The 17,026-nt window shown below is 46.7% G+C and overlaps 3 protein-coding genes across 3 annotated transcripts in view; 1 reads left to right on the plus strand and 2 right to left on the minus strand.

Moving 5' to 3' along the window:
- Positions 1-6,464, plus strand: part of LOC119279754 (nucleobase-ascorbate transporter 12-like) — an 8,061-nt gene extending 1,597 nt beyond the window's left edge. Inside the window, exons 2-11 of the mRNA XM_037560895.1 lie at positions 17-434; positions 530-627; positions 728-898; positions 1,029-1,129; positions 1,819-1,954; positions 2,046-2,096; positions 2,206-2,493; positions 2,918-3,152; positions 3,288-3,574; positions 5,869-6,464. Coding sequence (XP_037416792.1) covers positions 17-434; positions 530-627; positions 728-898; positions 1,029-1,129; positions 1,819-1,954; positions 2,046-2,096; positions 2,206-2,493; positions 2,918-3,152; positions 3,288-3,574; positions 5,869-6,090 — 2,007 coding nt within the window. The 3' untranslated portion in view covers positions 6,091-6,464. The remainder of the gene's footprint in view (positions 1-16; positions 435-529; positions 628-727; positions 899-1,028; positions 1,130-1,818; positions 1,955-2,045; positions 2,097-2,205; positions 2,494-2,917; positions 3,153-3,287; positions 3,575-5,868) is intronic.
- A 2,157-nt stretch (positions 6,465-8,621) lies between these two features.
- Positions 8,622-11,627, minus strand: LOC119277663. Its single transcript, XM_037558953.1, has 4 exons — positions 10,963-11,627; positions 10,433-10,893; positions 10,022-10,307; positions 8,622-9,839 (listed from the first exon to the last, which is right to left on the minus strand). The coding sequence occupies exons 1-4, from the start codon at positions 11,083-11,085 to the stop codon at positions 8,820-8,822; spliced, it is 1,890 nt and encodes a 629-aa protein (XP_037414850.1). The 5' UTR covers positions 11,086-11,627; the 3' UTR covers positions 8,622-8,819.
- Positions 11,628-12,135: 508 nt separating this feature from the next.
- LOC119277664 (protein BUD31 homolog 1) lies at positions 12,136-15,642 on the minus strand. The gene is made up of 4 exons (XM_037558954.1): positions 15,420-15,642; positions 14,982-15,119; positions 14,692-14,879; positions 12,136-12,484 (listed from the first exon to the last, which is right to left on the minus strand). The coding sequence occupies exons 2-4, from the start codon at positions 15,073-15,075 to the stop codon at positions 12,329-12,331; spliced, it is 438 nt and encodes a 145-aa protein (XP_037414851.1). The 5' UTR covers positions 15,076-15,119; positions 15,420-15,642; the 3' UTR covers positions 12,136-12,328.
- Between the last annotated feature and the right edge of the window lie 1,384 nt (positions 15,643-17,026).

Raw genomic sequence — 17,026 nt, forward strand, 5'->3', positions numbered from 1 at the left:
GGCGCCGCCGCCGCAGCCGCAGCCGCAGCCCCTCTCCTGGGCCAAGCGCACCGGCTTCCAGCCCCGCGTCTCCGGCGAGTCCAGCGCCACCGCCTCTGCTCCCAACTCCGGGCAGGCTCCGCTCCCCCGCCCGCCCGGCGCCCCCGCCGATCTGGAGTCCGGCCCACCGGCCCGGCCCAACCCCGCCCTGCCGCCCCCTCCCGCCGCCGCGGCGACCAATGCCAAGCAGCAGCAGCCGCAGCCGCCGCCACAGCAGCGACAGCAGCAACAACCGCCCGCAGCGCCTCCCGCGAGGACGCGCAGGAGGGATTCGGAGGGAGGAAGGCCAAATGGGCAACCGGCCGCGGCGCCGCTGCCGCAGCTGCAGGAGGAAGAGGATGTGCCGGAGCGGCCGGCGCACGTGAAGTACGAGCTCCGTGACTCTCCTGGAATATGTAAGTACCCTAAGGAGGAAAGCCGAAACACCCACAGTTCCAATGAGAGTTATAATAAGGCTTGCTAATGTGTGCATTTTTAAGCTGTGCTGCAGTTCCAGTAATGATATACGGATTCCAGCATTACATCTCCATGCTCGGGTCGATCATCCTGGTCCCGCTCGTGATGGTTCCTGCAATGGGTGGCTCGGCCGTGAGTTCATCATTGAATTTTTACCATCTCATTTTCATATAGCATGGCTGTTCAGTCGGTGTGTTGCTTAATAGGTGCTGTTTGGATGCATATCTTTTAGGATGACACGGCAGCGGTGGTGTCGACGGTGTTGCTAGTCTCAGGATTAACCACATTGTTGCACACATTGTTCGGAACGAGGCTGCCACTTGTGCAGGGGCCATCCTTTGTGTACCTTGCCCCCGCGCTTGCAATTATCAACTCCCCTGAATTCTTTGGGCTCAATGACAATGTATGCATTTTTTTTCCTGTTTGTGTTATAGTGACACAACACAGCCTCTATAACATGCTCGTGGCACATGTTGTAATGCAGGGCCTGTGAAATAAGTTATCTGAGATTAACTCAAATTATATCATTGCAGAACTTTAAACACATTATGAAGCACCTGCAGGGAGCTATCATAATAGGAGGTGTATTCCAAGTGCTGCTGGGATATACAGGCCTCATGTCACTATTTCTAAGGTTCTGTTCCCTTGCTTCTAATAAGATACATGTCATTTTCATCTTAGCTGTCTGCTGCTGCTCTGACATGTCCATATGCTAATAGGATTTTGCCATGGACCTGATTGACCTAGGCAGTGAATAAATCGAGATTTGAACGATGCATGCTCATAGGTAGCGAAATTTACTCTGGTAGTTTTGTGTTACCGCAAAGTAACTTATATTTCGAATATGAGACACAACTTTCACTTAGCTCTACTGTGTAAAGATTAATTATTAGCATTGCATGATATCAACATAAGTAAACATCTTAATGATCATTTCCCGCTTTTGAGTGCTATTGTTATGGATTTGTGTCCGTAAGTTAACTTTGTTTACAACTACTGAAGCGTGGGTATAGAATCAGCCTTTCCTTATCAACTTAGGCTTTTGGGCTAACTGGTTGGTGCCTGCAAGTATGCAACTCAATATGGTATCAAATCCAAGTTGTCATAACTTCAAGAGCTGTCTTTCAAAAATTTAAGAAAATATCTGTAACCCAATATAGTCCACGGCATAGGCCTGAGGGGGAGCCTAGATATATCCCAGTATCCTAAACATCTTTCTGTGCTGAATTCATTGGCTCGTGCAATAGATTGGCTTGGCATTGTGACCATCGACCAAGCTAAGTTTGTTCTTCTGTTCTACAATTCAATCTCTGTTTATTTCAGGTTGATAAATCCAATTGTCGTCTCACCAACGGTCGCAGCTGTTGGACTTTCGTTTTTCAGTTATGGGTTCACTAAATTAGGGTCATGTATAGAGATGGGCCTCTTGCAATTAATGATGGTCATTATCTTTGCACTAGTGAGTACACTTGAAATCTTGTTAAATGCTGTAATGTCTTCTTCACTACAAATAGTTCTATGCTGATATTTTTATATTTCCCTTGGTGCAGTACCTTCGAAAAATAAAGTTATTTGGCTACCGGGTTTTTTTAATTTATGCGGTAAGATGGGCTAAAAGTATTGACCTGTTGTCTTCATTTATGCTGCATTACGGTTACTGCGACTGCATGAGATACTAACCTTTGAACTACTGATGTGCTGCCCCTTTAGGTTCCTCTTGGTCTAGGAATCACATGGGCTGTTGCTTTCGCTCTGACAGCAAGTGGAGTTTACAGCTACAAAGGTTGCGATGCAAATATTCCTGCGTCAAACAATATATCAGCCTTTTGCCGGAAGCATGTATTGAAGATGAAATCTTGCCGTGTAGACACTTCACATGCCTTGAGAGTTTCTCCTTGGTTCAGATTTCCGTATCCGCTGCAATGGGGCACTCCAGTTTTCAATTGGAAAATGGGCCTTGTGATGTGTCTTGTATCAGTTATTGCATCAGTTGATTCTGTAAGTTGGGATTTGTTTCAAACCTTCATCATATTGGCTTTACTTTATTTTATATGTTCTTCAAATAAGCTTGCAATGTACTCCCTCTGTAAACAAATATAAGACGTTTTAGATCACTGTTTAGTGAGCTAAAACGTCTTATATTTGTCTACAGAGGGAGTATTACAATGTGTCTGTAGATATAGTTAACTTATTTGAAATTATCCGCAAAAAAAACCTTATTTGAAATTATCTACACTATAAAGAGTCTTTGTTAACCATCAACTCGAAATAAGCTTCCTTCCCAGACACATGTCTTACTATTGTTCTGATTACCTGAAATTGGATCTTTATGTAGATATAGTATACTGGTGGAACCATTGAACGCTCATCATAATAAAAAATCCTATCTTCTTACAATTCTGCTGTGTTCACTTGACTTAAGGTTGGTTCCTACCATGCGTCATCTTTGTTTGTGGCCACAAGACCACCGACAGCTGGAATTGTTAGCAGGGGTATAGGCGTTGAGGGTATCTCCACAGTCTTGGCTGGCCTGTGGGGAACAGGAGTTGGGTCAGCAACAATAACAGAAAATGTACATACGATCGCTGTGACTAAAATGGGTAGCCGCAAGGCAGTTGGATTTGGTGCTATTGTACTTATACTTCTCTCTCTTGTTGGTAAGTAACTACGCGCATTTGTCTTGAGTCTTGACGTAAAATGCTCTTACACAATATTGGAAGAGCAAACATCACTTAGTCAGGTAATAGCATGCATGGTTCTTGCTGACAACTATTTCTCTATCTCATTTGTAGGAAAAGTTGGTGCTTTCATTGCTTCCATCCCTGATGTTATGGTTGCAGCTCTCCTTTGTTTCATGTGGGCCATGCTCTGTGCTCTTGGCTTGTCCAATCTTCGTTATGGTGCCACAGGAAGCTCGAGAAACAGTATTGTAGTTGGGCTAGCATTGTTTTTATCCCTATCAGTTCCTTCATACTTCCAACAGTATGGATTACTTCCGAACACAAATTCATCAGTTCCAACCTACTTTCAGCCATACAATGTTGCATCACATGGGCCTGTAGACACTGGATTTGGTGGGGTATGTACTGAACTTTCCATCTTTTGCATCAGTATGTTTTACTCTCTACTGTTTAAATGACAAATGCATGGTTATATCTTCATACTATAGTTTAAATGATGATTGCATGATTGTGTTTTGTTGATAAAAATGCACAAATTCTATTGTCAATTAGAACTCTTCATACCGTCTGACTAGTAGAAAAGCAGATATTTGGTTTGGACCAAGCATATGCTAGGGTACTGGGATTGTCCTATGGCTCACTTGGTATATTTGGAATTGCTACTAAAGAACTACTACCATTTTGACAAACAATCATATGTACAACTTTTTTTTGGCAATTTGCTGCTCAAAGCCACGCTTCAACTGAAAATTGATCCGACCTATGTTGTCTCAACATAGCCATGGCCGGTCCCAAGCCTGGGTAAAGGAGGGTTGTGATAGGCTTGGCGAGCCAACGTCATAACTCAACCACTCTTATGGAGGTGAAACCTAGAAGAACATCCTTGGGGCGTAACTGTAATGCCCCAGACAAACCCACTGGTTCCTTGCCGTTGTGCCTGGCTACCACCAAGGATCTAGACTGGCCCCACTGACCAACACTAGTCTTTCCTGTGCACTTTGTCCTGAGTCCTAACTCGTGCGCACCCAGGATCAACTTCCCAGTTGGTCACCCATCCTTTCGGATGGGCTCCCAGAAAGGAAGGTGCTCCTTGTTGATATGAGTAGTCTATCATTGCCACATACACCCCCACTCAAAGGAACCAAAGTTCTCGTTGGCCCAGCAGGAGCACATGTGCCATGCCGTGTGCCACGATGGGCCACATGCGCCATGCGCCACATGCCCACAAACCTGACCCGCACATGCTCGTGTAACCGCGACGGGTGGCTCTGATACCAATTGTAACGCCCCGGCCAAACCCACTGATTCACTGACCGGTTCCTGGTCGTTGCGCCTGGCTACCACCAAGGATTTAGACTAGCCCCACCGACCAATACTAGTCTTTTCTTCGCACTTTGTCCTCACTCGTGTGCACCCGGGATTAACTTCCCAGTCGGTCACCCATTCTCAAATTGCTCCAAGCCAAGCACTCTTAACTTTGAGGTTCCTTTTGGACGAGCTCCTGGAAAAGAAGGTGTACCTTCTTGATTTGAGTAGTCGATCATTCCTATTAAGCCGGGATGGTCATAATAACCCTCTTAGTGACGCGCCATATTGGAACCCAGGTGTGGTCTTAAATGGGCAAGGGGCAGGCCGTCACCCCCTTGGTGTCGCGCCGTATCTTGATCTAGATACGTTGATAAGTGAGCAAGGATCGGTCATTGCATCCTTAGTGGTGCGCTAGATTGACGCTCGGGTGTAGTGAAAAACAAGGCTCTAGTAGCATCCGCATAGGTAGCTGGAAAGTAGGGTCCCTGATGGGTAAGTTACGGGAGTTAGTTGATACAATGGAAGAGAGGCGTTGATATCCTATGCATCCAAGAAACCAAATGGAAGGGACAAAACGCTATAGGACGGCAATTTGACCTCCGATGTTGTATGGTGTTGAACGTTGGCCAACTAAAAGGCGACATGTCCAACAGTTAGGTGTAGCGGAGATGTGCATGTTGAGATGGATATGTGGTCACACAAGAAAGAATCAAGTCCGGAATGATGATATACGTGTTAGAGTTGGGGTAGTACCAATTGAAGAGAAGCTTGTCCAACATCGTTTGAGATGGTTCCGGCATATAGCACATGCCTCCAGAAGCACCAGTGCATAGCGGACAGTTAAATGTGCTGATAATGTCAACAGAGGTCGGGGTAGACCAAACTGACATGTGAGGAGTCCGTAAAGAGAAACCTGAAGGACTGGAATATCACCAAAGAACTAGCCATTGACAGGGGTGCGTGGAAGCTAGCTAGCCAGAACTGTAACTCGGTTTCGAGATCTTATGAGTTAACTTTGGCCTACCCCAACTTGTTTGCGACTGTATGGCTTTTTTATTGCTGTTGTTATTGAGTGTTTTACTTTGTAGCGAATTTAAATACTTGTAAGGTAAATGTTCACTATTGTGGATTGTCGAGTGACATCTAGAGAAGTGTAGTTTGTGACCTGTATGTTTGGGTTGAGGCCCAAAATGCTAATTTAGTGGTGGTTTCGTGCGAAAAAGGCATTTGGTGGACGGGCTCCAGGTAGCCCTTTATTTATTTTTCTCAAAAGCTTTATTTCCAAAGCGCAAAAAATTCTGAAAAGTGTGCATAAGCATATTATTGCATGTATAGTATTTACATAGGAAATTTAATCGTCATTCTCTGTTTACCCACATCTCAGGTAAACTACGTCCTCAACACAATACTGTCACTCAATATGGTGATTGCATTTCTGGTTGCTGTCATACTAGACAACACTGTCCCTGGTGGCTGCCAAGAGCGGGGCTTGTATGTATGGTCAGAAGCAGAGGAGGCGACAAGAGAACCATCCTTCTTGAAAGACTATGAGCTTCCTTTCAAGATAGGGCGGGTGTTCAGGTGGGTCAAATGCATGGGCCTATAGCATGCCTGTGACTCTCCAGAGTTTGAATGGATCTACTTGCGAATCACACGTGAAAGAAATGGAGCCTGTCATGTTCCATGACGGACCATTTCCCCAGCAGAGGTACCGAGTGTATATTCCGAAGAATTGCCGTAGGTTAGTTCTCTTGTCCTGACGCTTGACGCGTGGGACGAATTTTCCTAGTATTATTATTATCTTGACTAGTGTGTATTATAAATGAGGGATTTTGCTCTTCCTATATTAGTAGCTTTAGGGGGTATGATATGTATATGTGGATGCGGTAAGTGGTCTGAACTAAGCCTGGGGACTCCGACCGAGCTGTTAGGCTTATATTTACAGGAATCAAATATCTGACTTCCAACTTGGTCAAATCAGAGAGGTCTCTTTGCATACAATATTCTGTGTTGAATTCGGAGTGTAGGTGTATGGTCTTACTGGCATTTGAATCAACTCTTTAAGTCCCTTTTCCAATCTCTCAGCTAGGAATACAAATTTGTGACCCCCACGGCACCCTCTGTTGAACTAAAATTTCAAAAGTTGTGTGACTTTGGAAATTTTAGTTCATTTGATTGAACCAAAGAGGTTCGGAGAATACCCTAGAGGCAGTGGGTACCACCATTTGCATCCTTAATCTCAGCAGGCTCCTGTCTGGTAGGCTGCCTAGGGCTGCGTCGCCGAGCTTGGGAAGAGTTTTGCAAAAGTTTTCCAGCGATGGGAGACTGGAAGGGCAGCTGCAGCGCACAGCTCGAGCGCAGGGGCGGAGCCAACGTACTGCCATTGGGTTCAGTTGAACCCAACAAAATTTGCCAGCTACGTGCATGTATGTACGACTTATTCGTCATGAACCCAACAGAAAATTAAGCCTGACCCCATCAAGCTGCAAAGCCCACGTGAATGAACCATTAAAAAGGCCTATAAGCCCACGTACAAATTGTCTCTCTTGCGGTCGTGCCCACTACGAGGCCTGTTCGTTACTTATCAATGATTTGGTTTATTGCCGATCTATAGCCTGTACCACATATGACGGTAGCGGCCGGCCTCTTCCCTTCCCGAAGTCGCCTCCCTCTGCTCGTTTCGCCGTGTCTTATGTTCGCCGTCGCTTGGTCCCTGCCTCCTCAAACGGCGGCCGCAAGCATACAATTGCAGATCACCAGCGGCAAAGCACATAACTGCAGTTCAAATTCGAGATACTAATCACATCGCCAGACCTCCCCCTTCTTTTGCACGCTCTATCTTATCTAGTGCCGAATTTTTTTTACCCTAGTTTTCTTGTTGTTTTTTCCATGGACTTTGGTTGATCTAGGCGATGGAACGACAATTTCATGCGGGCTCGTAGAGGTCCGTTAGACGTAAAATGTATCAACTGTTGCTGCAAAGTAGTCTCCCAAAGTCTACCATTCAGAGAGAAATTAATTTAGATTAATTGCCTTATGATTCAACTGATCCAAAGAGAATTTGTGAGTCTATAGTTAATGGTGCAGACAAATAAGCACGTTATTTTTTTTCTTTGGTGTCTATCAAATCTAAAGCTAGTGTTGATATTGCCCGTTGTCACAGCATCTGCCGAGAGATGCTTTTCAGCTATGGATGTTCTCAAGAAAAAGTTGGGTAATAAAATGAGTGATCTGTTCATGAGTAATTGTTTAATTTGCTATGTGGAGAAAGACATGTCTTCTACCATTACTAATGATGAAGTGTTTGAATGAAAGATCAAAAAGGATGCCAATGTGAGTAACTTTACATGATTCTTTCGCATGATGGTACTTCTATTTTAAGCTTTTCACCCTAACTTGTTATTTGTTGCTTTATAAATAAAGCGAGGTGAAAGCCTTTTTTGAAGAACTAACTCGTTGTTTTCTTCAAATTTTTTAGGAAGATCAGAAGTTGTACCTGAGGCTAAGAGGTTATTTTGGAATTACTCAATTGATTTTATTATTTCATCAAATCGGTATGTCATTCATCTTCAATTTTAATGCAGCACCTATTTGTGATAAGTAATATCATATTCCTATTCATTATGATTTCTTTGAGTGCTATAATCTTGTTGTGATATGGTGTAAAATTAGACTTGGTTCAAACCAAATTTTGACTAGTCAACGAGTGAACCCAATGACTAAATTTTCTGGCTCCGCCCCTGCTCGAGCGTAGCACTGGCAGCAACACGCCATGATGGCTGCTGCAACTGGAGGCAACACACGTGAGATGCATACACCACGGTGTTGCGCGGGGCACAAGGTGCGGCGAGATTGCTCCAGAAGCAAAGGTCACGCACTTGGCTGTGGTGTCATCATGAGTTTTGTGGATGCCTTTACAAACGCCGAGAGAGGATGGGCCAACCAAGGGCCGGAGGTGGAGCAGGCACGCCAGGAGGAGTGCGTCGCCGGCAGCCAGCCGCACAGACCGTCCAAACAGGCCGCACAGAAGACCGGCCAGACGACAGCACTCAACTGGAGCTGTTTGAGTTTCAGTCACCTGCAGGCTGCAGGGTGGCACTAATCGCATGCAACCGGCGAAAAGCCATGCAACTTTTCCTGTCTTGCCTTGGGCTTGGGCGAGGTTTGCACGGATACCAAACAAACAAAGGCATCTCATCTCCACTGCCGGTGATTCCTGTAAACAAACTGGTTGTGCTTGACAACGCCGCGGAGCATGGCATACACGCCACTGTAACCGGACCACAGGAAAAAGCTGGCCAACACACACTCTAGACAATCAGCAGCAAACACACGTTACAGCATCCACTTGTTGGAAATGAACAGGTCTGCGTCTCCAAGAAGACCTCCTCCCTTCCTCAGGTCTTCCGGGAGTCCTGGGATCCCAGAGAGGAAGCCCGAGCCCGGTGGGACGCTGCACCTACCAGAAGTAGGAGGATCATACAACTGCTTCGGTAAAACCCCAGCACCATCACCATCTCTGTATGTGTCGTGTCGAGCAGCCTCAACCTCAATCAGCCCGAGCTCTGCATCGTGCCCGTTACTAATTGCTGGCAGCGTCTCCTCCTTCGGGAACGAGTCTGTCGGCAGCCGGAACAGGCCCGGACTGCCGACAGGGATCTTCACGTCGGCATCGTCGCCCGGGGCCGGGAGAGCCAGGATCTCCTGCTGAGGTGGGCTCGGTTTCTCCGTGGGTGCCGTGTCGGCGCCCCCATCGGTCCAACAGTTTGCACTTGCACGGTCATGGTAACCATGGTAATCCTCTGGCGCTGGGAGGGCCAGTATTTCCTGCCGAGACGGGCTCGACCCGACGTGTTCATCCCTGTACGAGCTGTTGCCGTCGTCGTCGTAGAGGTCCGCACGGTACTCATCACCCGGCGCCGGGAGCGCCAGCGTCACCTGGCTGGGCGGGAGCGGCCTGTCCAGCTTCTGCCTCAGGGAGATCCTGGCGCGCTGCAGGGCTTGGAGAACGCTCTCCACGTCGATGTTGCCGTGATTGTCGTCGGCGTTATCATGGAAGCGCGACGAGCTCCAGTCCGAGACCTTGCTGACCGACGGGCTCGGGCTCGACTCCGATGGCGCCTTGATGGTGCCGAGCCCGGACGACGACGCGGAGTTGGTGTAGTGGCTCGAGCAGCCGTCTGAATTTGCGTCCCCTTGGCTTCGTCTTGTGGCCGTGCTGTAGCTGGAGCTTCCTTGTGCAGAGAAGGCAGCAGTCCGCGCCATTTCTTCTGATGCGTTCTTGTGCGTCCTGGAAACGAGGAGCTTTTCACCACCTGATTTGGTTTGGAACTGGCAATCTGCCTCAACGTCACCCTGCAGTTTGGAAAGCAAAAACCATGGGTCAAATCGGTGTAAGAACTGTCGCCTCCGGCAATATTCATCATGTCAAATCTCAAATTCTTAAAGAAGAAAAAAAACATACAGGCCACACCATTCATGACGCTAACTCTGCCGTGTTTTGACAGAGCAAACGAATTCGTTGCCAAAATACGTACCTTGCTCGGTGAGCCCCGCGTGTCGTTGAATTTCTTCTCCCAGTCCGTCTGAGCCTTCTCCTGGGCCTCATACTGCCCGATCAGCTCGGCCTGCTTCTCCAGCACCCTCTCCATCTCCCCATCACCATCGTCGCGCCTCATCACGTACTGACCACCACCGTCCCCCGAGCTCCGCCGGTCGTCTCCGCCCACCTCGCCGTCAAACTCGGTCCGGCCATCATCATCGGCGCAACGCGGTCCGTCTCGCTGTTCCTTCCGACTCTCCGCGACCACCGCAGCAACGCTACTGCCATCGTTGAGCAGAACAGAAGTGCAGAGTGTCAAATAGTAATTGACAAGAATGGCATTGCAGAGCTCAATGTTTAATTGCTCATCTACGAGCGAGACGAAAAGGAGAGTCAATGGCGGGACCTGAGCTCCTTGCGCTTGTTCTTCCGGCAGGACTGGCCCATCCGGTACTTGGGCCAGGGGTCCGACTGCGAGGCGAGGAAGTAGACGTAGCTCCGGCGGTGCCGCTGCTTGAGCTGCCTGGCCCTCCGCGGGCTCGCGCACCGGCCTTTCCACGACAGCCCGCCGGGCTGCAGGGCCGTCCCGGACGTCGCGTCCTCCTCCTCCTCCGCTTCGCCCTTCTCCGGCGGCTGCTCCTGTCCCTGCTCGTTGTGGGAGCGGGGCGCAGGGTCGCCGCCGGTGGCTGTAGCGTCGCTTGGCTCATCCCGCTCCTCCTCGTCGGCATCGGAACCCGCGTCGAGCTCGTCGGAGAGGCTGCCGCAGAAGCCCCGGGACTCCAGGACGGCCAGCACCTCCGCGGCCTCCCGCTCGGCTTGCCGCCGCTGCGCCGTCACCGCCCGGACCTGCTCCTCCAGCTCCGCAACCTGAACGACACGCGCGAATCAATGGCGCCGACATTGACATCCGCAAGAATGCGCGCGCAGCATACGTACCCTGGCGGCGAGCTGGTCGGCGCGCTCCTTGGAGGCGCGGGAGACGGAGCGCTCGGAGAGCAGGCGCGCCCGGAGGAAGTCGATGGTCATCGGTGCCGTCGCCGCCGCCGCAGGGTCCGCCATCCGCGCACGCTCAAAACCTCGGTCGGCATGCACACACCAGTGTCCCCCTTCCGCTCCAGAACGGCAGCCCGGCCCGGTGGTCGTCTGCCGCACCGGACGAGAGCTACCCGAGCTGCACGTACTACGTGCTACTGAAGTGGACGTCCGACCTCACTCCCGGGGAGCGGGGCGTGGGGTTAGAATACAATACAATTGACAACAACTCCACGCTCCTCGACGCTCTACGGTGACGGTCTACACCAACACCGCACCCACCGGCCACCGTCACGCCACGGCTTGGTTTTCTCGTGCTCGTGCTCGTGCTCGTGCTCGTACGTAGAGCAAATATTAAAAAAGGAGCTTGTCTTTCTGCGAGGAGGCGCACGCGAGGACGCAGTACGCGGTCGCCCGTACCCACGCGCGCACCGACAGCGCGTAGCGGTCGTTGCACGAGGGCCATAGGATCCAGCCCAAGCTAGCGCAACGGTATCGCTGCCTGTTCCATCGGCCAACGGCGATGCCTCACCTGTCGCCCCGGGGTCCTGTGCCGTGCTCTGCTGTGGGCAAACAATCTTGTGGCTGGACGGAGGTCCTCCTTGCATCGGGGTCCGTTATTTATGATGATGTGGCCTTGTGGCTGTGGGGGTAATTTTCCCTTCTGTCGAGCGCGGTACAGCCCAACTGTGCTGGCTTAGGCTACAAAATCCAAGATGTCGCCGGGATCACGCATGAGTGTCATGCCCCGCTTGGAATCTTTTTGTGCCTGGATCGGATCCAGCGCCTCACCAACCAACCTCATACGACCGCATGGAAAACCGCCAAAGACTTGCTATGACCTCATTTAAATCAAGCTCACCGTTTCCAACAACAAAGGAAAATCGAGGTCAGCTCCACGTACTGCACCAAACAAAGAGGCCATGACGAAAATTGCAGTGCACAAAGTAAAATATAATATCGAGCACACACGTTTCCATCAAGCAATTTAACGCGCACCCGCAACACGTTTCTATCTGCGCACAGCTTCAGACCTTAGTAGGATGATGATGAAGCAATGCATACGGGCAGCAAATGTGTGTATCTGTCGGGAAACTGGATAAGAGGTTGCACGCACACATCATCAGGTAGGAGTATCTGCCAAGTCAAGTGCTTACATTACAGGACGATCTGTTCTTTACCAGAGAACACGCTTAAGAAACATCTAGAGTGCTTGGCTTAGAGCCACCATGGATTCGGCGACACATGATGAATACACATAACTAGTCAGTTAATCGCCGCTGGCACATCCCTTGCAGCCACAGTGGACGCATTCGATCACCTGCTCCTCCCTCAGATGCTTGGGGACCCGGCACACGCACGTCGTCGCAAAGTTGTGGTCTCGGGTCTGGATGCAGCGGAGGCAGCAGAGGCGCTCGTAACCCGGCTGCACGTACACACAAAAAGGAAGCAACGAGTGAGTAAGAACATCTGGCGGATCATAGTAACTAAACAAAGAACAGAATAACAACTACTCCCTCTGTTTAAATTTGAACTGAAACAACATCACTTAGTTCCGAACGGAGGAAGTAACTGCAAGGAACAGAAGGAAAACTATGAAGAATGAAGCACTAAGGGGAGTTTTGTACTCAGAGGTTCTGAAACATTTCTATCTACATGTCAAGTGCTACAATTAGAAAAGGTCTGTTGTGGCAGGAAGAGCACGGGGCTAGAAAATATCATTGTTACTTGGCAGGGATATATGTTAACCAACCAAGGGGCCGAGGGTTGTATACATTTAACTTTCATGGTCACCTAATCATTAAATGGCTATGAAAGATTGAGAATGACGGTGTCTGTTAGGAGCTGGTTAGGAGAAGGTACCTACACAACTGCACTTTAGCACAATGTAGTACTAGGCCTACACGGTCACATTTTCTGCATGGTTTCAGTGAAGGTGAAAGATCTCTTTCTTCGGTTCTGTATGGAAGAGGTGGGTGTTCGTACCAGGACAAGTTCTAGGAGGATTTGTGGCTCTGTGATGTTGTCAGTTTTTTTTTTAAAAGCCAGACAGGTTTGTTTGGCCTTACAAAAGATTTTGGTTACTTAAGGTCCCTCTCAAAGTTACTACCTCCGTCCCAAAATATAAGTAGTTTTTGCAGTTCAAATTGAACTGAAAAAACATCTTATATTTTGAGACGGAGGTAGTACGACTTTTGTAGTTAGCATTTAGGAATAGCATTTTAACTAAGGATAATTTGCTCAGAAGAGATTGGTGGCAGTGCAATATATCATCCTTTGTGTAGTAGCCCGTTATGTATGGGAGGTAGCAAAATTCACTTTTGGTATTAAGACTATACCTGCATTGTTTAGTGAAGTACGTGAATGGATTAATAGATGCTCTGTAAAGCACCTACAGTTCATGGCGGCAGCGGTTTTACATGTGGTTTGCTTTGCTCCATATGGAAACCCAGGGACAACAGACTGTTTAAATATGTTCTTGTTCAGGGCTAATGTATGTTTCAGATTTCACATTGGTTATCCTAACGGGCTGGCTTCCAAAAGCTAAACTTGCGAAGCCATCAAGCACAACTGCTGTTGCAAGCGACATCTGAAGTTTTCAGTCAACGCTAGAGATAGAGGCATCTGAAGTTTTCAGAACAGGAAACTGGAGTTTGTTTGCTAGTCTCTGTTTCTGAATTTGACCTTGTTAAGATCAGAGTGCTAGAGTATGGCTTGGCAAAGTTATCGTGAGTAACCTGGAGTCTGGGGTGCTGGTACTGTAAGACTTCGTAGGATATTGGTAGGAAGGGTGGATGCACAAGCATGCCATGTATGGATGATATCAATCTGGTGTATTATCAGTTTTATGAAATGGAATAGGAGCACTGGGCTACATTATAAAGTATGACCATTAGATGTATAAGTTCCCAGCATTTGTTCTTTAACTTTAAATCAGTATTACATTAAAACAGGGAATGAATAGAACATATAGCATGGGAAGCATGATCAGGAACTCAATTTTATTGCACTACTACAGCATGGTTAGACAAATAAATAACATGTGCACCATGCCACCATCAAATTACAAGAGATTATAAATAATAATAACTATTTTAAGATTATTATCCACAATTCATCGAGGTAAAGACTGACAAACGCTATAGAAGCAAATTTTGAATGAAGTCCACATGTCACAGTTTTAACCAGAAAAATTATCTTATATATGCAATGAGCACGGCATACTTTACTAATCAATGCTAAGTCACTACTAATCAATGCTAAGTCTTTACTTCAGATGTCCAGAACACATACATTAAACTAAAGAATATCATGGGTGATAAAAGCATACCAATGACAACATCAGCTGCTAGTCTGATATCACAATAACAAAATATAAAGACAAGGTAATTTATTCAAGGTACATTATGAGAAATACTATTGGAGCAGTTACTGTTAACTGTGAATGAAAAATATTTAGAGAGTGAAAACTTGATAGTGTGCTTATTCATATACGTGAACTAACTTTGTATGCTACACTTATTAGTTAGTTCAAGATCATCTAAGGTGAGAAGAAGAAATGAAGAATACCACTCTAAGGTGATAAAAAAATGTGTGCACGTAAAATGATATTTAGCTAAGGATACTACTAACCTTTTTCCACTTTGCAATCAGATTACGGTCTGCATAACCCTGGTCCAGGCAGAACTCATACAGCTCCTTTGATATCTCCTTCCTTTTATAGAAAAGATCATAAATGTAACGGCTTCTTTGATGAGAAATGCGGAAAATTGGCCAGAGTGCTTCACACTTCCTCTTCCCGTCATGTGTGTCGTTTTCAGCTGCATGTGCCAATCATATTAGTACCCATCCTATAGTACGAAATGTCAATGGACATCTGAAAAGGTCACAGCAATAGATAGCATGCTTAATAACAAGCATACCTTCTCTCATTTTGGCATCCAGCTCACGGATTGTGGGTTCAATAAGCACCCATCCTTCGGGGTATTCGACACGGCTTGTCTTTATCTTAGGCATACTGTCACAAGGGGTATCCTAGGGCTGGTTCGGAATGCACAGACCTGAGAAAACATGGATAACGAGGGTAAGATTCAAATAGCATATACTTATGTCACCAAACTCATCCAGATATCTTTGCATTTTTTTTTAAAACAACAGCAGGAACTGACGAACTGAATGAAGGTTCATTCTGATTCTAGCGCTAACACCCAAGTATGTCAAGCGATACTAGCAGTAAACAAATTAATCTCTCTCAAGAAACAGGGGCGGATCTAGATGTGCGCGGGCGTGCACCGGCACGCCCAAAATCTACCCACATCAGTTGGGTTTAAACTAAATCGTGGATGATAGAATGCCCATACCTCAGAAACGATGGCCGAAATCGCGGATGGGTTGGGACGGCAGGGCGGCGCGGTGGGGTTGAACGGGAACGGCGGTGGCGGCGACTCGCGTGAAAGGCGGAGGGGTGCGGGGTGGTGGCCGCGGAGGAGAGGTTAGGGCACGGCGGCGGCGCTGAGTCGGATTAGGGTAGGGCGAGGGGGGCGGGGTGTCGCACCGGCATGGGACAGCCAAGATGAATTTTTGACTCTGGACATAATCAGATTTGATCGAAAAGGAAAGGAAAATGAAATTTACCACCTCTCTTTTTCCATTTTTTTAATTGGGCCTTTTTCCTTTTTTTAAGGATATTTTTTCTTTCTTATTAGATTAAAGTAGTGACCTAAAACCTCTTATATTAGTTTACAAAGGGAGTATTATGTTAAGTTAGCATGTGATTCATTTGTCCATGTTAATTGAATAAATCCGAAAAATGGAAAACAAATAAAAAGGTGGGGCACTTGGTTTTCAGCGTAAACTGATGAAAAAAAAACATATATGGATTATAAATAAAAAAAATCAAGTTGGTGATGATGGTGTGTCTGCCATCTTGCAGTACAGACCGTCGGATCTATATCTGACGGATAGAAAGCAAACTATGACAATTTTGCAAAAGGATACCCGCACCTCTCTCGTTCATCCTTATCTCCCACAACTTTATTGTTGAGTAATTAGAAAAAGAAGCCTTTGGAACAATTTGGCATGGTGGCCGTTGCCGGCGTCGTTCATCCCCATGCCTTCGCTAAGTCCGACCACCAATCACCACCGCACCCCGCTCCTCCTCACCTTATCTCTCATCTTTCTTGAGATATCATTTTTCGATGAAATTCTCGAGATACCTTTTTTTCAATGAAATTCTCGAAATATCATTAGTTTTTACACATGAGATTACTCCTGCATGGATCAATCACAACAAGCGTTTTGTAAAAAAATGCATCTTTGATGTTCCGTGCAATGCATGGGCATCTTGCTAGTAGGATTAAGAGATAAAATATGAAGAGAGAAAGGAGGAGAATATATGTCAGGTCGAAAGAAGGAGAAGCGGACGACAAAAAATTACATTCTTTTTAATTAGTATAGATAAAATAAATAAAATTATATATTTGATAAACACTTCTTTGATAACAACTTATTAATGTATCAAAGAAAAATAAAAGAAATATTTCATAGATAAATAGAAGGTGGGCAGTTGGTTTTCATGAAACCCGGTGAAAAAAAAACAAATATGAAAAAAAATCAAAACAGAGAGGAAGGGATGATAATATAGACAAGGTTGGATGAAGGATTAGCGGACAACAAAACCTTGCTCAAAACAATTTATTCTACATAAAAATTAAGATTCCTCAAGGAAAAAAGAAAGGACGAAATGGAGGGTTACAACGACTTTTTTTTGACGTGGTGGCCATAAGCTCATAACCCACGACAAGTAAAGAGAGAGAGATGAGAAGAAGGAGGATGTCGGTTCATTTTGATTAATTCGGTTGTCTCTTCCCTACACGAAGCCCTAGTCTAAGATTGGCTCTGGGTATTATCTTTGATGAATTATTTCCCCTCTTCTTTTATGAAAATCACAGAGCTCCTATTTTTTTCT

This window comes from Triticum dicoccoides, chromosome 3B (assembly GCF_002162155.2).
Source record: "Triticum dicoccoides isolate Atlit2015 ecotype Zavitan chromosome 3B, WEW_v2.0, whole genome shotgun sequence".
NCBI lineage: Eukaryota > Viridiplantae > Streptophyta > Magnoliopsida > Poales > Poaceae > Triticum > Triticum dicoccoides.

What these genes read in the sequence shown, in the direction of transcription:
- LOC119277664 (XM_037558954.1), bottom strand. Translation starts at nt 15,075, where the DNA reads ATGCCTAAGATAAAGACAAGCCGTGTCGAATACCCCGAAGGATGGGTG. An exon ending in GGATGCCAAAATGAGAGAAG is followed by an intron (nt 14,880 to 14,981) that starts GTATGCTTGTTA and finishes TGGCACATGCAG; the next exon opens with CTGAAAACGACACACATGAC. An exon ending in TGATTGCAAAGTGGAAAAAG is followed by an intron (nt 12,485 to 14,691) that starts GTTAGTAGTATC and finishes GTGTACGTGCAG; the next exon opens with CCGGGTTACGAGCGCCTCTG.
- LOC119277663 (XM_037558953.1), bottom strand. Translation starts at nt 11,085, where the DNA reads ATGGCGGACCCTGCGGCGGCGGCGACGGCACCGATGACCATCGACTTC. An exon ending in CCGACCAGCTCGCCGCCAGG is followed by an intron (nt 10,894 to 10,962) that starts GTACGTATGCTG and finishes CGTGTCGTTCAG; the next exon opens with GTTGCGGAGCTGGAGGAGCA. An exon ending in CGCGGGGCTCACCGAGCAAG is followed by an intron (nt 9,840 to 10,021) that starts GTACGTATTTTG and finishes TCCAAACTGCAG; the next exon opens with GGTGACGTTGAGGCAGATTG.